At 46.6% G+C, this 23,762-nt stretch overlaps 2 protein-coding genes across 2 annotated transcripts; one reads left to right on the top strand and one right to left on the bottom strand.

The window, feature by feature from the left end:
* Positions 1-745: 745 nt before the first annotated feature.
* On the bottom strand, positions 746-6,120 carry LOC135818281 (delta-sarcoglycan-like). Its single transcript, XM_065331633.1, has 5 exons — positions 5,636-6,120; positions 4,453-4,554; positions 3,399-3,612; positions 2,430-2,602; positions 746-2,221 (listed from the first exon to the last, which is right to left on the bottom strand). Exons 1-5 carry the CDS (start codon positions 6,050-6,052, stop codon positions 2,003-2,005), a joined length of 1,125 nt encoding a protein of 374 aa, XP_065187705.1. The 5' UTR covers positions 6,053-6,120; the 3' UTR covers positions 746-2,002.
* Positions 6,121-9,396: 3,276 nt separating this feature from the next.
* Positions 9,397-14,214, top strand: LOC135806896 (uncharacterized). Its single transcript, XM_065321060.1, has 4 exons — positions 9,397-9,643; positions 10,182-10,670; positions 12,912-13,058; positions 13,553-14,214. The coding sequence occupies exons 1-4, from the start codon at positions 9,603-9,605 to the stop codon at positions 13,641-13,643; spliced, it is 768 nt and encodes a 255-aa protein (XP_065177132.1). The 5' UTR covers positions 9,397-9,602; the 3' UTR covers positions 13,644-14,214.
* Positions 14,215-23,762: the final 9,548 nt, after the last annotated feature.

Raw genomic sequence — 23,762 nt, 5'->3', positions numbered from 1 at the left:
TCACACTACTTGCTTGTCTAAGAAAAGACTGTGTGTGCGCTGACTGTCTCAGTGCAGTGCTAGTGTCGTATCTGTGCATGTGCCGGGTGCCCCAACATTTTTGTATTGTATTGATTTATTTGAATTCGGTGTCTCAACAGTACATGTACAATGTACAACTAAGTAATTAGTTACTTGGGAAGATCCGAATGACAATAAAAATTGTACAAAAGTCATGTACAGTCAACTTGGCTTATAAGGACACTCGGCGGCGGGGCATCAAAAAGTGTCCTTATTCGCGAAGTGTCGTTATACCCGAAGTCTCATTATGTATTACAGTAGGAAGGGACTTTGCGCTGGGCATGGAAATGCTGTCGTTATTCGCGAATTGTCGTTATATCCGCAGTCGTTATTAGCGAAGTTGACTACATGAGCTTCACATCATGAGCTTGTGATAGCCGCCATAGTGGATGATGCCAAGCAGAAAACCGGCATAATCTCTCAGGGTACTTTTTCTAGTATGTTTCATGCATGTTTGGCCATACATGTTTGGTATATGGATAAAGAAGAGGTGCAGAATTCGAGACAATGCCCGCCATATTCACGGATAATCTTTGCAAGGTTCTGCCAATTCCAATGCTCTTCGAGCAGAATCTGCCAAATTTTGAGCATTTGCTGCCAAGGCTTATACTAGCCTGCATTGATCGCAATGGTCACAATGACCGTACCGTGGAAATGCTCCGACACACAGCAACGAGACCGTTAATAAGAAAGAAGCAAATAATAATAATAATTATTATAAACTCATGTCCATGTACTTGAGTACATGGCTATGTCAACACTGTCATAATGTGCAGCACATCCATGCAGCTGTTAATGATAGTGTCACAAACAAGAATATTATAGCACTTGTAGTAAGATAAGAGAAAGGACAAGTCTATCTACGATGGCTAACCGCGTCCGAGTACAAAAGGATACTGCGATTATTCAGAGTTTTCAGATTCATGCACCTCTACAAGGACAAGTCTATCTGTGATGGCTAACCGCGTCCGAGTACAAAGGATACTGCGATTGTTCAGAGTCTTCAGATTCCTGCACCTCCACACCACTTACTCAGTGGCTTAGTGGGGGATTTCCCTGTACAGGTACAACTGCCAAGTAGGGTCAACAGTCATGTGACACTGTACAGACTGTCAGTGTACAGTAGCATCACTCTACGGCATCAGCAAGCACTGAGCTGGGGTATAGCAGGTTTTGGTGCGGCGATCAAGGAATGGATATGATTGGCTCTCAAGTCTAGACGCATAATTATTCAAGTGGGATACACTCAACTAATTCGAAACTATTCGCCGTGCATGCAATGAATGGAAGTGTGTGTCCTATGTTGCTATCACTTTGCGTGCCATCTTACGCTGCATTGCATTGAATGAGACCGGCATCGCCAAGCAGGAACGGTTCAGCCTGAATGATCATCAGCAGGACTGCCAATGTTCGAGACTTCCAGCCACATGCAGACTGCAGTCAGCTGTTATACTTATATACATCTATAGCGCGGTGGCATTACTTGGCCATGGGACTGTAATCACAGCACTATGGTGAACTGGGCTCCATTGCATCGGCGGTGACCTATACACTAGCAGGGAGGAGCAGTGACATTACCTGAGAAGACGGTCATGACTACATCATCACTGGTGATGTTCATAGCTACAGTTACTAGCAGCAGTGTGTATCTGGGATAGTCGTCACAGAACTATGGTCCGTATGGAGTCAACTCCACCACATCATCATAAGCAGCAGCAGCAGCAGCAGCGGTGGGTGACCAGTACATTAGCAAATACCAGCAGTGGCATAGCATGGCCCGAGTGGCGAGTTGCTGTCACCGGTGACCTTCTTAGTTGCACTTACTAACACTACAGTGGCATGTACCTGGGATGGGCGTATCATGGAAATATGAAGTAAACTCCATCACATCATCATCCGATCATCATTATCCGATCATCATCATCGGTGGGCGAGCAGTACATTAGCAGATGCCAGCAGTGGCATAGCATGGCCCGAGTGACGAGTTGGCCCCCGTCAGCGAAGCACTCGGTGATGCAAGGTACAGCATGCCGGAGTTGGCACACACGCACACCTCGTACACGTTTGCAGCCGGCGAGAACGCATCGCCGGGACTGTTGACCAGGGACCTGGTGACTATGGGAAGCTTGGGCAGTAGCAGACTGCCAGAGTCCAGTGAGATCTGGGAGAAGCAAGTAGTGCACACATACAGACAATTTATATGGGCTGAACTATAGTGTGCATTAACTATGGGAAACCAATCTTGAACGAGCAGCACATCTCAACTAAGGAAGCCGTGTACCACTTTCACGGCGCATTTGTTTGGTCCTGGCTGGTTTTTCAAGCAATTTGTACATGTCCAGGGTCGGTATTATTGATAACTGACTCACCCCTCCATTGCCAGCGCTCAAGGTTATCCGGTTTGGAGATGTAACGGCAATCCCAGAGCCACTGGCCTGCATGTTAAGTGCTCCGCCGCTCAGCAGAGTCATTTCGCCGGATGGCGACAGAACCTTTAGGCTGCCGCCGGGTTCTCCTCTCAACTGCTTTGTCTGCACAAACTCTGCAACATATACAGTGAACAACAGAATGAAAAAAAGACTTCAATGTATTAAAAGGCAGTTATTTCTTCTGCCTGCATACACAGATAAGAGAATCGTGAAGCAAAGGAATCGTTTTAAAGTGTGATGGTGATCGAGGTTGCCTCGGCCTGGTTGAGCACTCTTTGTAGTTAGTGTCAATTGTTTCCTGCCCTTGCCCAAAGCTCGCTGCGCCTTCTTTCTTGCAATTGGAACACTCTGGCTTTGAGATGGTTTAAAAGGCTTTGTTGTCCCTTAGACTTCATTGCAATCGGCTCGGCCAGTCACTCTGGGGGCTCCGCTGATGAGCCATAACAATGTCGAAACAGCTACAGTGCTGCTCGATAAAATCCAGTCGCGCTACTCAAGTCCACGCCGGGCGTTGCGCAGCCCTAGACCTGCGAACACTGGGCTGCGAAATGATGCGAGGCGCAAACTTGAGTGACACCGCGACTGGATTTCATCGAGCAGTACCGTAGCTGTCCGGAGATTGAGTGATCTGGTGTATGTGGCTGAAGTGTGCGAAGACCTGCATACTTCTTGCATGTGCTCTGTACAGCCACGAATAGCCTTTTTGCCATGCACATAGCAATGAAGAGGCCTTTGAACTGAGCGTGTACATCACAACCCATTTTCGGGCCACTTGATTATGGAGAGCATTTCCTTTTTCACCAGTTGTATGGACATTTTTAGCAGAATGTTTCCAATAGCACTATAGGGGTAGAACACAAGAACGACTAACGTTCTCCTTAGTTGCATTTTACTCTCGTCTTGACGTACCCTGAAAAGACGCTCCTCGTGAGCTGTTCAGAACAATGCTTTCCACGGAGGTCGTGAGGTGTGTCGGCGTGACGACGAAGTAGGCCGTTCCGTTGCTGTCCCTGATCTCGAGACGATCGGCCTGAGCTTCTATGCTCTTGCTGCCCATGAGGAAATAGGTGCGTCCGGCCGTGATGTTGATTCCATTCGCACTCAGAAGACGAAGAGCCTCGTTCTAAACAACAACGAGAGGGAAGTTATGATTATATGCAGCTATAGTACATGTAACAGCAAATGAAATCTGACCTTGTGAATCACACAGTGTTGGTGGTAGGGTCTCCATGGCCAGGTCCCTGTGAACACACACCACAGGTAGAGCCTGTACCTGTGGTGCTGTACAGTGAGCATGTGCTTTGCCCGGAGCATAGTGGCCACTTGTCCAGCCTGGATTGCTTCTATTTGATGAGGGAAAGAGGCTGCATTCCGATTTCCGCTCTTTGGCCAGCGCAGTCACAGAAGCCGGGTTGCTAGTTCTCGTGGGTATGATAACGTGACTGTTGAATGCTATGATGATTCAGGGCAATTGCTATAGGCCTTAGGCAAGTGTGGCAATGCGTGACACACTTTTTATGTATCTAAAAAATACTTCAAGAACTTTTCCAGTCTGGCCACTTCCTTGTACCCACTCTTTGGAGCATGAACATACTGTACAGTTATCTCAATGGCTACGGAACACGAGGATAGAGATAATCCCACAGGTCCAATGAAGCGGAATCATGTACACTTGCTCTGATTTGTACATGTACGGCGGCAAATTTGGCGATGGATTCGACGGCTTCACATGCAAGCATCCTGGGTCAGTCAAGCGTGTCCTCTGGTTGTCGTGCATGTACAGCACAAACTCAAGTTCTGATATATCTCAAGAATATAACCACCATTCCAGGATGTAACTAATTCTCCTGCACAATGGTGCTCGTTATATTATCAGGAGTCGACTGTACAATGACATTATCCATTCACACCAGCTCTATTGCTTCACACAAGCTGCAGGTCGTCCTAATGCCTTGCATCTCACCGGCTCAGACGTTATCGATTTAGCAAATAGTCCGCCGACGAACTCGCTGCGGCCCTGAACTGTCACACGATCACTGTGGATACGCAAGTTGCCCATGCCCTCCTGCAAAAAAATAAACAGCAGAAAAACACAGGAAAACCTTCCCTGCTTTAATACTCCGTCAAACCAAGAGTACATAAACGGTTTATGTACTCTTGGTCAAACTGATGGAAGATATCAAGGCTGTCAAGGTGTATATAACGTTACTTGAATATCCTCCTATCACTGGTCTCAGTTTGGGTGATGTCAGTACCAGGGAGTAGTACAATACCGGTATTGTACTACTCCCTGGTCAGTACACACAGTCCTGCTCAGTGCAATCGGGTCGTGGCACTCAAGTTTGAACCTTGCATCATTTCGCAGCCCAGTGTCTGCAGGTCTAGGGCTGCGCAGCGCCCGGCGCGTACCCGAGTGATGCGGCGGCTGGATTTCACTGATCCACCCTGTAGTACACTGCATGATATACACCACATAGCAGTGGTGTGCCTGGCAGTGGTACTAGTAGTGTGACTGCCTGCAGGACTTGAGAGGAACTACTTATACAGCTGGTCAACTATGTGCAATGAAATCCGGGCTCAGGATGTGTTGATATGTTTAGCGCAGTGCACAGTCCAGTGTGTGCAGGTCCTGCTCCTGGGCTAGCGCTAGCCATGATAGCTAGATTTCCTTGAGCAGCGGTGCACATGCAACACCTAACACAAATACCATGCACCCACCCTGACCTGCCATGAAGTCATAGTCTGCAATGCAAAGGATTCAAACTGTGATTGAGTCATGCCTTCCCTGGCTCACCCTTCCACTATGGTCAGTGCACAGTCCAGTGTGTGCAGGTCCTGCTCCTGGGCTAGCGCTAGCGCTAGCCATGATGGCTAGATTTCCTTGAGCAGCGGTGCACATGCAACACCTAACACAAATACCATGCACCCACCCTGACCTGCCATGAAGTCATAGTCTGCAATGCAAAGGATTCAAACTGTGATTGAGTCATGCCTTCCCTGGCTCACCCTTCCACTATGGTGAGGACTGGTTCTTTTCCATACACGTGATGCAATCGATTAGACTTCATCATTAAGTTCATGTATATCTGCATGCAAGTCACCTTTCTATTCTCATTTTGATTTGCAGACCCGGACCCACATCTTACCACACTGAAGTCCATGATCTGTGTTATCCATGCCAGCAGCGCGAGATTGACGACGGCCAGAATGACCACGCATACCTCGTACAGGTACAGACATCGCTTTCGCCACCCATAGATACCTATGCGACTGTTCAGCACATCCTCGTCGTCCGATCGGTAATCGTACGGACTCGATGCTGCCTTGGTGGGTAACGCTCGGCCGACGGTGTCGTCCTCCGCTGGACCGCCATCGGGCCAAGTACCCGTCCGCGCACTGCTACGTGATGCTGGAGGCAGCACCTCTCTCCTACTGAGAGCACCGTTGGCAACAGCACCGTTGCTGCTGCCGTTGCTACGCACATGTGCCGAGGATCTGCTGCTGCTGCCTTGCGAGGCGGCTCGGTTGGCCCGCCGCGTGTGAATGCTGCCTCCCGAGTCCATTGTACAATCTGGAACTAAAAAATCCGTGAAGACGAGCAAAACAGAGAAGTGCCACGGCCGATGTCTACATGACTTGTGTGTAGATCCACCAAGTGCAAAACGCCACCGATTGTGATCCGGTGATAGGCCCAGTGCACTCCGATAAAATAGCACTGATGCTACCATGGCTACAAAGACATGTTGACAGTCTACGCAACGCACAAGGCACAACACGCCCGTGCATGTGTTGTCCGAAATTATGAGAACGAAGATTCAAAAAATGTGACAATCCGTCGTAGATCACGCACAATATTATTGTACTTGCTACCAACCAGAGTATCTAACTCTGTAAGTCGGACATTAGCTCCTACATGTAGCTCCGGCAAACATACAGAATTGTCTAGAAGACAAGAAGCACAATAATTATTTTGAGCAAGAAAAATCTACTGCAAATACAAACGCTCAAGCTCTCAGCCACAGCAATCATTGGGGATCTGGGATTTCACCACTGAAACGTGATAATAAACATAACCGAAATAGTGGTTTACCATTAAAGGTTACAACCAAGCGATAAACTATTTTTAAAACGAAGACATAGCGAAGAAATAGCATGCAACATACAAAGCCGTAAAGGAAGTCAAGGTCCAAGAGTGAGACATGAACAATTCATGCATAATGCAGTGCAGGGGCAAACACAAAACTGACGCTGTACGCCACATGGACTGATGGCAATGCGGAAGGCGGAGAGAGGGGAGAGGGGGAAGGGTCAATAACACTTTCTGAAAGTTGTTTACTAACACCCCTCCTCAGTGATAAGCACCAAAGGAATCATACCCGCAATCAACAGAGCTAAAATTGACACTCGATTTAGGCCAAGTATTGAAATTGTTACTATGCACCATTGTGGTGCTATTTTATCCCTTGGTCTCACTGGTTTTAGACCGACGCCAGTAGCAGTATCGAGCAGGTCGTTTTTAATGGATTATCCAGAGGCTCTAGGCCTGTCGAGGGGATCTCCTACTCGGAGAAGGTTCATGTGTTCAGGGAAGAGTACAAGACTATAAAGAATGAAAACCAAAAAAAAGAAGCAGACACAACTCAAGTCAATGTGTTGGTATGCCATCATTGTAGTGAGTGTGTCGGCGAAAATGCTGGAAGAGGGCCTGTTTGAACTCGGGAAGACAAGTTATAGAAGTGCGAGATGGCGGTAAACAGTTCCATAGCATGCTGGCTTTGTGGAAAACATACACCGTTTACGTAGAGGAGTCGTTGTAACGGCCCACGAATGGACCCGTGGATTTGTATTAATTTTGTATTAATTTATGGATTCTCCACATGCACACAGGCCTTAGCCTAAATCGGGGGAGTCCCCGTCAACAGCTTATGAAGAAGAAGAAGCTGAGGAGAAAAATAAAAATAAAAAGATAGAAAGATGCGGGGTGGTAGTTAACACAGTGCTCTATAGCATCGCTACTCGAACTCTACGTGGAATGAAACCAGAGGGCTCGCTCATAACGGGTGATAGCAAAGTAAGTGCGGGCAAGAGCGATACGGGATAGGGAATTCCAAATGTTACTACCAGCAATGCGTTGGACAGAGCAGATCGCAAGTGCAAAGCAGAGAAGCAGATGGATAACCGATCGATTGCCGTGCCTTCGATACGATACAAGATGTCAAGAATATGTCTATGAACGCCAACACAAAAGTACGTTAGTAGTACTAGTCGCCACATGTATCAACAACTTTAACTTTGGCTCTCTGGTCTTTGCTGAGTCAACTGTTGCACATACCCTAGAATACGAGCAAGAGTACATAAGTTATAACCATGATAACCCGACGTGGACTCTAGTATGAGGTATGAGTCAGTCTGAGTCGTGTGCGCCCAAGTTCTAAGGAACAGTTAGTTACATGAAGTAAAATGTTTTAACATTAAAATATTCGGCTTCTTTCTTCACTCCGTCTCGGCATGAACGAAATCGTGAGCACTCTGCGTGCGAATGAGTCGTTCTTTCCCTGCGATCGGTCCGGGATATTCTGCCCCCGATCATGAATGGTCCGGAATGCCTGTTTATAGTCACGTACTGGTAGTGGTACTGCTAGTGTACGGTTTATGTCATGGATCATGGACTCGCCTTTGCGCGCATGTAAACAGTGACTGAGCTGATGTGTCAAATCTCGTGCAGACTATGTCTATGGTGACAGCAGGCGATTTGGGACGTCTGCATCCGCGATCCGGTGGAGGGCATGTTTGTTGGCCACGTGCGTCCAGAGCTAGAGACTGCCAGGCAGCCATATACGAATGACGGACTACATGTGCATGTACAGTATATCGATCACACATTTCCTCCCGACATTCTTGGCCATGCCGAGGCAAGAACGCTGGTGCAGTCACGCCATATTTAAAGACCTACAATTGTAGATCTCTACCCTTTACCCATGTCCATGACTCATGAGGAGCGAATCGTGTGATGGTCCGTGAGGAGACGCATTCATTCAATGAGGTCTCCATCGCTCCACTACTGGTTGTGGGATATTAGCAAGCCTAGTGAAGTGTGGGTTTTGGAGAAGGTCGCCAATGGCACTGAAACACATGGAAGTAGTGACTCACGCACTGTCGGGAGGGAGGCAACGTGCCCATGCCAGGGCCGCGTGACGCACACTCGGCGCCATCGATCCAGTTGGGAACACCATTCTTGTGAAAGAAGGCTCCGATGTGGAGATAGGCTGGCCGGGACGACTTCACACAGGCTGACACTCAATTGGACCATGTACTAGTATTACGTTGAAAAAGAGCTTCTTCCCCGGCTGGATGAAATTGGCACTATTGACAATTGAGAGAGGGGAGCAGATGGCGATGGTCTAGAAAGAATCCACTGCCGAGACATCTGTCCGCAGTTTCCCATTCCTCACGCATGTTCGCTCCACTACCAGTCAGTCTTTCCTGTTGGCCACGTACACTGTATGTTCTATGGTCACAGGATTGAGCACTGCATGACGCAACCAGGCAATTTGGGGTGAACAAACACTCCCTTGGTATACAGAGTCTGGGCTCTAGGTCGGTGCCGAGCAAGAGAGCCGCCGATCTTTGTTAGATGTATCTACATCACACTAGTACTAGTAATACAATAATAGATACTGCTTCAAGCTTCGACTGGAACATAAAATTAATTAAATGTTCCAGTCGAAGCTTGAGAATCACCTCGTTACGATTCGCACGAGCAGTTTGCAATCTTCGTCTTTTTCATAGCTTCTGGAATACAAGACCTCTGAATACTGTGTTCTCACGACATTCAATGCTACTGTACGTGTTGATCATACGTATTGGAACGCACGACACCACAGTTTGGAAAGTGCATGATTGTACAATCATGTACTATTACTAGCAGATATTGATTTTTGGTAGAAGACGGTGATGAAAGTTAGACAGTCGTCCCACCAGCTTTCACCTAGTTGAGCACTAAGAGGCGGTCGAGCACAGAACTATAGGACAGCAGTATACTGCTGTACATTGGTGTCAGCATACATCGACGGTAAGGTTAATTCTTCGCTTGCAGCCTGTCCTGTTCAGAAGATGACCAGTGTATCAATGTCCAGGCGGTCGTCGCTGTCAATGTGAGTTCGTGGACATCCACCAATACCTGTGCTCTTTCTACTTTAGTGTCATATACTTCTTCAAAGGTAACTGGATGCCTTTCCAGGGAGTTTATTATTATTATGTGCTTGTTCGCGTAGACATCAGCATGGCCTGCAGCTGCACGCAAATCGTGCAAACCAGCCAAAAGTGTTCGCATAAGCCACTTCGAGTAGATACAAAAGACCACAACAGTTTCAGAAAAAAAGAAGAAATATGCGAAAAGAAGACAAAAACTAGGATGCCGACACCACTCGGGCACAGATGCCCACCCAACCGCTTCGGTCAGCAGCAAGGGCACGGGAGTAGTCTTGTGACAACCTTAGCCCGTGAAAAAGGAGGGAGGGCCTTCTGACAAAGTGACAGCATTCACAGTATTTCCTCCAACTGATGAATATTGTTCACGTGGGCATGCATTTCAGCTGAGGGAACTGCAAAAATAGTCGCAGAAGCCAATGCACTGAAGACGTGTCACGGGCATATCAAAGCATGTGCGCGTTTATCCATCTCTGTTTACAGTGCATTGAATTCTCCACTGGCCACCAGCAACAGTGTGCATCATCAAGTTCCTACACAAAGAAGCGGATATTCGCACCCAAGCTCACAGTCACCATACCCGCCATTTCTCAGAATGCACGACGCCTATGCGCACACGTATGGCATTCCAACACCGGATGTGAGCCCACAACGCAGTTACAGCAGCAGCCAGAACGGTAAACCTATCCTCCAGAGCCAGACTGCACCGATACAATGTCAGGTGCCAATGGCCAATCCCATGGCGGGTCTCAAGTCATTCACCGGACACCTGCATACAAAGCAGATGCCCCGAGAGTACGCAGTAGAGCCTATTGCGCAGGTGGAATCAGGCCCAGCAACTATGATATCTACATACAACGTCCAAGCCTGCATACCCATGATCCTACAGCCTGATCGACCTCCGGCCGCCTGTATGATGAGCACTGAGAACATGGACTCTTTGGAAGAGCTACAACGAAGACAGCACAACAGGTGCATGTACAGTCAAGGCCCCCTCTGTATCTGTCTCTCTCTGTCTGCCTGTGTTTGTATTTGTCTCTCTTTCTGTCTCTGTCTGTCAGTCTCTCTCTTTTTCTCTGTCTCTGTCTCTCCATCTTCCCTCTCTATCCATTCATCCCTGGCTCTCCGTCTCTGTCTCCTCTCTGTCCCTCTGTCTCTCTCTCTGTCTCTATGTCTGTCTGTCTGTCTGTCTGTCTGTCTGTCTGTCTGTCTGTCTGTCTGTCTGTCTGTCTGTCTGTCTGTCTGTCTGTCTGTCTGTCTGTCTGTCTGTCTGTCTGTCTGTCTGTCTGTCTGTCTGTCTGTCTGTTTGTCTGTTTGTCTCTCTCTCTCTCTCTCTCTCTCTCTCTCTCTCTCTCTCTCTCTCTCTCTCTCTCTCTCTCTCTCTCTCTCTCTCTCTCTCTCTCTCTCTCTCTCTCTCTCTCTCTCTCTCTCTCTCTCTCTCTCTCTCTCTCTCTCTCTCTCTCTCTCTCTCTCTCTCTCTCTCTCTCTCTCTCTCTCTCTCGATGTCATGTTATAGGCAGGCTTCACACTGCATGACAATGTGCACTTCGCTCACATGTTTATGGAAAGGGTATATAACTCCATGATTGTATTATGGTTATAGGTATATTGGTGAAAAAGAATTCGGGTGGACACACCCATTCCATAATGACATAATTCGCATCTTTTTTGGCGCTACACTCTGCGTATATACTGCTCTTGTGTGGCTTCCACGGTATTCATTGTTATTACCTGACGATGGCCAAGTGCCGAAACGTTGTAAAAATAACGGAACTGGTTCGGATGTGATGTGCAGCGCTATGGGAATGGGTGTGTCCACCCGAATTCTTTTCACAGATGAAGCTGCAGGAAGCCTCAGCCCTTCTTCAAACTAAGTATATTGGTCATGTAACATTAGTCACTCCTGATTAGTCCCGATTATTTTGACAGGCGCTACCGGTTGCGTAATGTCTCAATAGCAACATAACCTGCCGAGTACGTTTCCACTCGAAAGCACAATGTACTGTACATGTGCCTATCTATTGCACTTTGAGCCCGGAACAGAGGCAAGACGAGTAACAGACTTGGGTTGCGCGAAATTGTGAATACCTCATTATTTCAGGTGTTCCATGTGGAGTACCATCACGACACGAGCACTTTCTTACCACTAGCTGCAGCAGACACGGGGATGCCATTGGTATACCAAGAGACTAATTAGAGTGTGTACGAACAGACAGTGTTTAAAACGTCTTGGTTAGGTATGGGCGGGTAATGCTAGCATTATGGCTGGCACTATAGTCCCTTTTTTCCAGGTGGCATAATGCTGGCATTATAACACCATTTCGCATGAAAAATTGGCATTACAAGCATAATTGCCGGTCGACAACGGTGTCATGCATGAAGCTGGCTAGGTCCAGTTCCGAAAATCGTGCATCTGAACCCGTCCGGCTTCGTCCGGAGACTTGACGTTGCAAACGAACCTTTTCAGTGGATTGTTTCAGACAACATGCTCACTGCTGTTTAAGTTTTTTCTTCTTCTACGCTTTGGCCTTGATCCAAGACGGCCTTCTTAAATCGACTTTTCCAACTTTCAAACTGGCATTATGGAGTAGTGTGAGCATTATAAGTAGGGCTCAAACGGTCACGGTTTTACCCCTGACGGTTAACTGCTAAGCTAACGGTCGGTTAACCGGTTATAACCTATAAGCCACGGCAATCCTGCGGACTCTTTTTTAACCGTATATTTGACATAAACTCATTCAAAAAATGTACCCTATTCAGTACAACGCACACTTGTACATTCCCTTGCATGCTCATTCATACATACTCTCACACCAAGAGACCAGATATGACCGAGTTGACAGCCCAGAAATTGCGTACGCGTGCGACAGCCCGCGAAAGTGCACACTTTGCAACGACCTGATACTTGAAAAATTGACTGAAAAGTAACTGCGTAACCGTTATCTTTATCGGTTAACCGTTAATTCTTCGTAACCGGTCTGCAACCGGTTAATCGGACTAATCGTTTGAGCCCTAATTATAAGTGACATTATATCCTCATATTATGAGCATTGCCTTTAGCATTGTCGCAGCAAATAACTAGCATTACCCGCCCATGCCTACTCTTGCCAGTCTTGGTACATGGCCCCTACATGTACATGTAATTGCGTTACCATGAGTTACCAGTCAGAACTACATTGTAACTTATTACCGTATTTGCTTCGCACATTGCAGGGAGGCAGCCAAGGAGTACCGCCGAAAGAAGAACATCTACGTGCAAGGCTTGGAGCGGCGCGTCGCCTTCTTGGAGGAGAGACAGGCAATGCTTATAAGTGAGATCACTCTTCTAGCCAACCAGATCTTTGGCCAACCTGGAACCAAGTGAGTCCAACCAAGAGTAGATCTACGCTAATCCTGCATGTCTTGAGTCTTGACCCATGGTCATGGTCCACATTTACCGCTGAGAGTACAGTCAATGTCGGAATGTGCTATACGAGTGCACAAAACTAAACTCGATGACGGAAAATCCAGAGCAGAGGGAGATGAGGGAAAAGCAGAGACAACGACTGATAGTTTTGAGTTGGGATTGCATCTAGCAGTCTAGCACCTGTACTGTGCATTTTAGGCTACGCGCGTTTTGCTTGATGGCATGCACTCTGACTGAGAGAGCACCGTGACCAGTGTTCGTGTGTGCCTTGAACAAGCCCCTAGCACCAAGAAGCAGAAGTCCATAACCAGATGGGCTCTTGGTTAAATCTCACCCTTGGCTCAGTGTTCGTTTACATCATGGCAGGTCAATCCGTCAAACTAAACTGCTATTGCTGCTGGTCACTCGTGCTGTCGATTTTCTGCTTGTGAACCCATGCACCCCACAGATCAGCGTCAGTGCAACAGAGTTCAGCTAGCCCAGCCCAGCACAGCCTAGCCCAGCCTAGCATGCAGGTCAACAAATACGCAGTTGATTGATCACTACTGCAGTACTGGCGCATACACTAGCTAGCACTGCTGCATGCTGATTGACAGAGAGTCGTACAGTCATGTAGATCTACAGTCAGTCATGTACATGAGAGTCCAGATTTTTTTCATTGTTCATTTTTATAATATCCGATGTACATAAATTTTGTACAATTATGTAGCACTAAATACTGGAATAGGAGCTCTAATATATTTATTGCGTTGATTTCTTTCTATCACCACGTCAAGTTTCAAGCAAGCGTTGCTATTTTGAAGTAATTAGTTGTTCGCCATCACGCCTAATGATTATGTACATACATGTACATGTATTCATTTCGTCCTGGTGTTTTCTGTTCTCCACTACTGTAGACTGTAGTCCGTGGCCAATGCTGCATGACGATCTCTACGGATTTGTGTAAGGCCCCCTGCCCTGTGTACTCTCAGTGTGGATTCTACAATGATTGCTACCAAGAGTTATGTACTCTTGTTGTTACGTACTACACTGTGCGTGCTACTCCCTGCACCTGTACTGGTTTACATCATGTCAGGGAGTTTTGAAAAGAAAAAGTTACCCAGAATGGGATTCGAAGCAGGGAGTCGTAAAATACCGGTATTTTACGACTCCCCGATGGTATTTTACGACTCCCTGATTCGAAGCCACAAAGTTCGATCACGACGGAAAAAGAAAACAAGGTCGTCAAAAGTGGGGTTCGAACCCACAACCTTTGGGTTTGGGTTAAAAACTAATTCCTTTGCAAGGAGAGAATTCTAGAAGCACAGTGCGAGATGGTTTGGCTTTTTTAAACATGGTTGTAAAAGAACGTTTTTCAGCCACTTCCAGGCAAGCTACGTCTAAATGAACTGTTGCAGGTGGAAGTGATATCCTTCATGCCCGTTGTGTCAAAAAAATGGGAATGATCCCACTTTGGATAGTGTCTTGAATCATGCCCTACTTTCATAGTATTCTCAGGATTCAATTCATTGGCGTGTCATTATTTAACAAAATGTGTAAAATGGCATCACAAACTGAGATATTGGGTCACCGATGTTCTGAAGTTGATAGATATCACTTCAAGGATTGCTAGTGGATGAAAATTAAGCTGTCAACTATGCGAACCCGGTGCTTGACCCGTCACAGTCTGGATTTCGGCGAGGCGATTCGACCGCCTGGCAGTTGTTGAGGCTTGTGCAGAAGCTATATGAATGCAAGGATCAAAAACAATTTAGCCTCCTATGTTTTTTCGACCTGAGCAAAGCATTCGACACTGTCTGGACGATGGGTCTCCTCCATATTAAAGCTAGCAACGCTTGGCGTAACCGGGGTAAGTCTGCAGTGGCTCACCAGCTATATCACTGAACGTCGACAGAGTGTCCGAATTGGACATGCCCTGTCCGCCCCTCTAACAGTCCACTCTGGAGTGCCCCAGGGCTCTATCTTGGGGCCTCTGTTGTTCAATGTATACGTAAATGATTTGGCATCGTTGGACCATACATCTCTCTACGCGGACGATACGGCGCTGCATACATGTGTGTATGTATAACCGAACCAGGCTTATTAGAAGCCTGTGACTCGCTACAGTATCACATTAACCAAGTTGTGCGCTGGATGTCGGAGTGGAAATTCCTCCCCAACATGTCGAAAACGGCAATCCTTTGTATCCCCCCACGACCCTCCAGTGACCTCACCCTCCTCACGACTCGACTTTTTACTTTCCCTGACGATCCCATTGTTATCAACATAGTTAAAAATCACAAACACCTTGGTATATTAATTTTCTTGATGAACACTTGTCCTGGGATTCGCACGTAACATATATTGAAAAGCGAGTTTGCTCCGCTATAGGCTGCATTTCTTCTCACATTTCCCATCTGCACCATGGTTGTCGAATACAAATTTATCACTCCTATATTCTTCCTCTGTTTGATTACTGCTCTCTCGTTTGGTCCTTTGGTCTATACTCTGCTCTTATGCATCGGTTACAAGTCACGCACCGTAAGTTGCTTCGATTAATATGCCCCCTCTAACCTCCTCACAGACGCTATACATTTTGGCTTCCTCTTCCCCTCTTTCAGAACGCTTTCCCCACTCGGCATGTAAATTCATTCACCGTATTAAGCTTAACTTGCTCCTCCGCATGCACTTGCGCATTTAAACTGGTTCAATAATAGCTCGCCTACTAGATGTTCTCTCCAGTTCACACTTGCCAGATCATCGATCCTTTTAGAATCCCCTCTATTCAAGTCCTATTCTCATTACATGGTCTCGGCTTTCGCAGGAGGTAAAATCCCGTGCCACCTATGCTGCATTTTGTTCCATTCTGCACGCGCTTACCTGATGACGGTAGTTACCGGTAGTACTTCTTTTGTTTTGGTTTCATTGTTCTTTTTCCTCCTTCTTTTTCTCAGTTTTCCCCACCATGGCTGGTTAAAATCGCCCGCATCACATGTTTATTGACACTATGTCATCGTGATTGTGGAATAATAATAATAATAATAACTGCATTGTATGCTGCGAAAGCTGTGTTTTTGAATTTGTAACTAGTGGCTGTGTCATACGGTAGAATTGGATAGGTAGCATAGCATCGCAGCCATGTTTTCATTCTCACAGAGTGTATTCCGTGACCTACTGTTCTTCATTATTGTCTTTAGTGATGGCAAGACAGCCTGACCTCGTCTAAAGGCCCTGCGGAAGCAATTCACTGCCCCCTCGTCCATTCAGGGGCTTATTTTACACATTTTACTCAAAATGGCAAAGCACCCACCACTATTTATACCGACATGGCAGGGAGAATTAAATTATATGCACCAAATTTTCTGGTCAATGTTGATCTACGATAAACTGGCTATCATTTGCCATCACCCATGTTTCGATACAGCTATCCGGAGCAGAGAAACAGCCAGAAGAAAAGCAAATTTTACGCATTTGTTAAAAAAATGCCGAATGTTAAAAAAAGCCAAAATCACCTCGTACAATGGCGTGTGAAACTGTGAATCAGGGAGACGTAAAATGTATAATTATGGTATTTTACGACTCCCTGCTGTAAATGTGCACCGCCAGCTGGCACACGCATGATTTCCCCGGAAAGTACGAGTACACGATCATCCCGCACTGCCATTTTTTTGTGTACATTTACTGCATTTCTTTCCTGTTTCGATTGGGCAATATCCGCGGCCCGACTTCAATTAAATTATTTGTGGCGGTTCAGCAATACACGGCTAGTAATAAGGGATATGAGTACAGAGGAGAGGTCAAATACCAATACTCCTGGACCCTGGTTTCAACCCTCCCCTAGCCCTATGGCCCTAGCCCCTGGCTGGGGAATTGAGTTTCGCGCCAGGTTTGCACCACAAGGTGCAGGGCCGCGGGCAAATTTCCCGCCAATGTAGTCACGCGTTTTGTCGGTATCGTACTACTTGTACTGTACATGTACTGGTAGTTTTGTACATCAGATGCACCAACGTAACGAGGACCCTTCTCGACTCGAGGCCTCTCAGCTCCAGGGCTAGCTCTGGCAGTCAGGGTCAACCCTGTTCATTTCAACCCCCACCTAACTTCGCACCGTACAGACTTTTAATCAGGGTTCAAATTTCTCATGCCAACACATCCCCAAAGAGCGCATGGCCGGTCAAATATGGACTTTTTGCCAGGCCACCTATGCAGTCAATCCCTTTCATGTGCATCTAGGGAGTAGCAAACCCTTTCCAGAACCTTCACAGCTACGCACTTTAATATACATTGTAATAATTATAGCATTTCTTGCATTCATGAATTCAGAGCTTGCATTTGCGCACGTAGGAGGAAAACAAGCAGAAATCAGATGGAGCTACAAGTAGATAATTTTAGTACCAGTAACATTAACAGCCTCACTGTCACTGGACCGGAAAGCTGAAGCAATGGCGCTACAGAGCCGTGCCTGTAGCTGAACATCGATGGCGAAGATGGCTAGGAGTAAAAAGTGAAAAAGCAGTAGTCATGGCAAAGACTTAGGATCATTTTGCCGGGAATCTGAAAGCGATGTTACTTTGTTGTTCAAACTTGGCTGGGAAAACAGTATGCTTGGATCAAGCTCTCAGTGCAGCGAGGATAGCACCAGCAGCTGCAGTGACATCGTCGCCCCTGAAGAAGTGAACGCAGCTCAGCACTGCCCACGACAGCAGCGGGGGCAGAAGCAGCAGCAGCCACACCGGAAGTCGTCCGTACAGTCCGCATCCCTGGAGCAGGATGACACGCTGTCGCCGCTCCGATCATGCCAGCGCAAGCCCAGATCTGTCAAACCGCAGAGCACTAGTATGAGCTCATCAAGCACGGGCAAAGCGCACTCAAAGAGTACGTCTATGATTGAGATGACCAGATTGGCAAGAGGCTCTGTAGCTAGTGGAGGTACTGTGTCGGATTGTATTCGGTGTAGATCTCCAGAGTTCGAAGGCGAGCGTGCATGCCAGCCCAGTCAGAGCTGGCCGAAAATGAAGTGTTCGACTTGCAGCTCACCGAAGTCGAGTCATGCCGCCTGCCGTGCTCTGCTGAACCGTCACAGAGAGGAGAGCGAGAAGAGATCCGCAGTGCACGCCGCGCATGTGCAAGCTGGCTGGAAGGCCGATTACATGGAGCAATCACCTGGAAGATTCCAGTGCTTGGCCCGCTGGCAGCACTCCTGTAAAAAGGCCGTCAGTCGCCTTGTTGCTGCCTGCGAGCTCAAAAGCCTGAAGTTCTCGCCACAAGCAACTCGCAAAAGAAACAGGTGATCATTGACATGCCCTTAAGGGCAGGCAGTTTTAATCAATATGGAGAAGTTATCAACAGACAAATGTACCTGTCGTGCTGCACTGCACAAGCAGGCTTGTATTATACTGGACCTCACTCCCTGCACGTCTCGTGTTCATTATTATTTTATACGTTTGGCTAACCGTTGCATCCCAAATTCGGCGCATCCGTCTTTCTCGTCGACCCTCTCCCCACCCCCATGCCCAGCTGCTTATCGAGTTTATTGGAATACCAGTGGGGTTCAAAGACCGATGACTGTAGAACACAATGGATCCTCTCATTATCAGTGACTTGCATGTAGTATTTTAGTATTTTGAACTGTACTCTTGATACTGTAGCTGCTGCTCATGCTGTCCAATACAATCAACCATGATTTTTTTGTTTAACCCCTCAAACTAATGACTTTTTCACTTGCAAGTATTATAGAAGACGTTTTTTGTCGCCTCTGGCTCCAGATGTGCAGTCGACTTTGCAAGAATGTCATCGTTTGTTCTCAATGTTTTGCTCTGGTACTGTATGCGTTGCTCGTGCCATAATTATTTTCTGGCTCTGGCTCCAGATGCGTGGGCGGCTCTGTGTGGCCTCTGTGTTGTAATCAGGTGTTTTAAACTGTAGATCTGCTCAGATGCGGTAGCCATTGCTCATGCTTGACAAATGTAATCAACCTTGAATAACCAACAACATTTTCCCCTGGCTATGGCAGTCTGGGTCTAGATGTGAGGCAACTCTGCAATATAATGCGATCGAGTCAGCCAATTGTCTGGCCGTGGCACCAATGTGTGTGTGTGTGTGTGTGTGTCCGCGAGTACAGCAGCAAGGACCTTGACCTCTTCTGGCATGGCACTGATGATGTCTTCATTAGGCGAGACCAAAATAGAAGCGAGATTCCCGGGCAGGACCCATCTGAAATTGGTGCGGGCGGGCGAATTTTTATTTTTTTCCTATGTGTGTATGCATGGCATGCTGAACTTTTTTTTTCTGTATTTTCCGGTATTTTTTTTACAGACGACAGGTACATGGTACGTGGTTTACCGGTACCCGTACTTTTGTATTTCGGCCAACGACAGCCCTGAGTCGTACACCAGGGAGTCGTACAAGCCCAGGTTTGTGTGACACCATGTCACAGATCTACTCGCACGATCAGTACTGTACATAACACGAACTTTTCAAAAATAAAATTGCCTTCGGCTCGATTTTGGTGCGGGAGGGCCCGGGAATCTCTATTTTTTTGGTCTCGCCTTCCATTGTATTTTTGGTGATTGTACAATGAAACTTAAGTACAGTATCATTACCCCGGGATACATCGTACTATGGAATAAAAAAAAGCACATCATTTTGTCAATCCTGCACAACCGTTTAGAAATTATAGATGCTACAATTTTTAGGTATGAGGGCAAAAGACCAAGTTAGGTAACATAAATTCAAGGTACAAAGAAGCAGTTCCCTATTGCATTTTGGGTAATGCGTGTAGCCATTGGCGGACTATGCTCGGCCAATCGTCAAATTATGCTTTTGATTATGCCACAATTATGCCAACAAATATGCTGAATTATGCTCGGTTCCACTATGTATTCACGCTGTACATAGAGGATTGAGAAACCACGCATACACACACGTGGCCCCAGGGCTTTCTGACAAAGCTGTATTATGCCCTAAGCATAATTTTTGTCTAAACCGAAAGATTATGCCGACCTTACACGTTGGAATCCGTACATTATGCCGGAGCATAATTTTTTGACAAAGCTGTATTATGCCCTAAGCATAATTTTTGTCTAAACCGGAAGATTATGCCGACCTTACACGTTGGAATCCGTATAATGCCGGAGGACAAAGCTGTATTATGCCCTAAGCATAAGTTTTGTCTAAACCGAAAGATTATGCCGACCTTACACGTTGGAATCCGTATATTATGCCTAATTTTTTGACGAAATCCCAAGATTATGCCAAATATTATGCCGGCATAATCCGCCAAGGGCTAAATGCGTGTCAGTGTTTGTGTAGGTATTGACATTATAAATATGAAAGCAACATCAATACATTGTAGTCTTGAAAAGACGACCGAAAGTACCGGAAATTAATTTTAAAAAGAACGTGGAAATTTTCACAGTAACAAGTCACTGTGTCTCCCTTCAGAGTGCTAGAATCGTTTCAAAATACGGTGCCTACAGTATCACATGCACATGCACATGTTTGCAGTACTCTTACAGTAGCATACTTGCCAACCATACCGGTTTTCCCGGTATTATACCGGGAAACTACGGTCGCTACCGGCATACCAGGGCTTTTTGACTTTGGTCGAAAAACTACCGGTATTGGCACTGAACCATGAGTGTTCAAACTGTTCATAAAAAGGTTGTTTTGTGGTGTGACAAGGGCACATGCGGTCCTGCATTTCACAGAATCACACATGTATGGGCGATCTGACAATCAAGAAACTCAGGTTTTGGTCCCCCAATGAGCAATGGGTTAGAAATGAATAAAAAGAAAGAACAAAATTGGCCAAATTTTGCGGAAAAATACGCAAAATAATCAAAAATTGCCCAAAAAAAGAGAAATTGGCCGAAATTGGCGAAAACCAGGAAAATAAGGGGAATGAGAGAAAATTAAGGGAAACTGGGTGTGTGACTAAGGGTGCGTTCTTATATTCTCTAGCTTCTAGAAGAAGAAGAAAAGAGAAGTCGAAGAAACTGGGATTACTCAAGAACGGGTCTCGAAGAATTCGGAGATATTTTGCACATGTCAAGCAAAATGAAGCGCCAAAGGGGCAGCGATCTTGAGTGATGAATGTAGTAATGCACGTGTGCGTATGCGAAAAGGAAAATGCGTATACTCATAATGAACACGTGGCTTTTAGTCGTAGTTCGCATGCGCTGATCCCAAACCGCAGAAATCTCCAAGTTGCAACCACCTCTGAAGCTTGGAGAGCTTGGAGAGCTTTGGAGAGCCTCCTAAAAGTCGGAGAAGATATAAGAACAGCTCTCGAACTTTTCGGAGAGTCTCCAACTTTTCCGAGAGGATTTAAGAACGCACCCTAAGGGATTTGCTTTGGCTGGGTTGGCAAGTATGCAGTAGTACCGGTACCTGTCCTCTTACTGTGAGCAATGTGAATATGATTATATTGCGTGCACATTTCAAGTGCATAACTACGGTATGCCATGTACACCGGTGGCCACTGAAATCCGACCCCCTGACCGGTGCATTCACGTTCTAGCAGTCTCTCTTTCGTCGCGTTGCAATCCCGTGTCAGTGGGTCTTTGCGGCGATGTGAGCGCACTGCTCAGAGGGTCGGATTCCAGTTGCCAGCACTGTATTAGTGCCTGGTAGGTGAATAATAGTATGTTCACTTCCAGCAAGTATCTTACGTGGAGACAAGAAGCAGATTATGGCAATGGAAAGAGCGAACAGGCAGTGAACCAGCAACAAGGACCATGGTTACTTTCAACGAACTTTACCCGAGTCACTGGGACGTTTTCCGAACAATATCATCAGAGGGATTGTACAGTGAAAGGCATAACCATGGTGACAGTGAAAGACATAACCATGGTAACAGTGAAAGACATACCTAAAAGCAGGAGCAAAGGCCATACATTAATATTGTACGTAGGAAGAAAGTACATCGGGAGACGTTTGCGGAATCATGCTCCTCGTGCATGTACATGTAGGTGCTATTATACACTGAGTGAATGTGAGGGAAGAGGATAGCAATGGGGAGAAAACTAAAAGAGCTATTCAACAAACAACTTCAGTGGAAGTGTATTCTGTGGTATGTGGGCAGGATCCTTTAGGCTTCAACCGTGCCTGGATGGGCGTATTCGCCAGCATGCCCTCCCCCCCCCCCCTGCATGTCATGTCAGCTCCCAAGAATTAAACTCACACCTCATCGTCAGGGTAGTCACCAAAGAAGAGAAGTGTCCAATCGTCTGCTAAAGCGCGCTCAGCTGTTCTCCCGACCAAATATGGTTCAAAGTGTCAAGTCTAGCGTTATCTATAAATGTGAAGTGTCAGCTAAGTCGTCTGTGACTCTGTCAGCTCAGTCTTCTAGTGAAAGTAAGTGTTATGCCTGTGCCTCCTGTCACGCCGTTGGTCTTCTTGATTAGTTTGATTCTTTTGTCCCCGGGGAAAATCGCGGAAAAAATCCCAGAATTTGCGGTGTAATTTGCGGGTAAATATGGCATAATTTGCGGTGACTTTGCGGCGATAAATATGCGGTGAATATTATTGATATGCGGCAAGTTTGCAGTTGATATGAGGCGGGGAGCCCATCATGTGCCATGTGTATGCTAGGGAGCGCGCGCCCTACACGTAGACTCTCTACTTGACCAGTTTGTGACGTCAACGGCTCACAACGGTCAACCGAACAGTGCACTGTGTGTACGTGTGGTGCAACAAAAAAGTTCAAAAAACGCGGAGAAAATCGCGGAAAGCGCGGTCTTTTAAAATATCGCAAAAAAACGCGGAAAAAACCGCGGCCGCGGAATCGCGATTTCCCCCGGGGACAGATTCTTATATCGCTAAGATAGAGATCGCCTCATTTGTAACCCTGATCACTGATTCAGTGTCGTTGTAGATATTCTGATGGTGATTATACTGTGTTGTCACGTGCTTGCACGGCATAAAAATTATTAGACATGATCAGCATTTTACCGTTTTTGCTAACTTCGACCGTCGGCCTGCACCGTTTTTGGTGTGTTTTCAAGACATGGTTAGCATTCCGGTTACTGACACAACGACCGGCTGGTGACGTCACCCTAGTTGGAATCTTACCGTTTCGCTCTCCCGGTAAACAGAGCCTTCTATCGTCGAAACGATACCAAACCGACGGTATTTCGGGTGCTGGGTACGAGTACCGTTGGATTTAACGCAAACGGTAAACTGAATGCTAACCATGTCTATTGTATTGAGAGCTCTGGAAGCTATCCATATCTGCAGCACATGCTCGACTATTTGCAAACAGAGACAGAATACACTCGCACTGAAGTGGGTTGTTTGTTGAAATAGCTCGTTTCGTTTTCCTCCCTTGCTACCCTAGTCTCTCACATTCAATCATAATATTTATACAGGTAGCTGTTAGCGCTTACAAGGACGTACTAGTCACGTACCTTGATTCCGCAAACTCAGTCTTGCAATGTGCGCTATGAATTCATCCCCTTTGCTCCTTCACTACACACTGTCATCTCCTTGCTTATCCGTTCGGCTGATGTCAGTGAGTGATGAGAAGGCTCCTTGCAGTCACGTAGTTCACATGGTTCAAACAACCATGACAACTGAACAAGGGACTCCAGGGGCGTACGCCGCTCGCCTCCAGGAGTGGTTCCCATGCCAACTGATGAACCACCATTACACACAATTGAAGTGCTGTTTTTCGTACC

The sequence above is a fragment of the Sycon ciliatum genome, chromosome 1, assembly GCF_964019385.1.
Source record: "Sycon ciliatum chromosome 1, ocSycCili1.1, whole genome shotgun sequence".
Taxonomy (NCBI): domain Eukaryota; kingdom Metazoa; phylum Porifera; class Calcarea; order Leucosolenida; family Sycettidae; genus Sycon; species Sycon ciliatum.
Note: the sequence above shows the minus strand (reverse complement) of the source record. Positions and strands in the feature narration are given on the sequence as shown.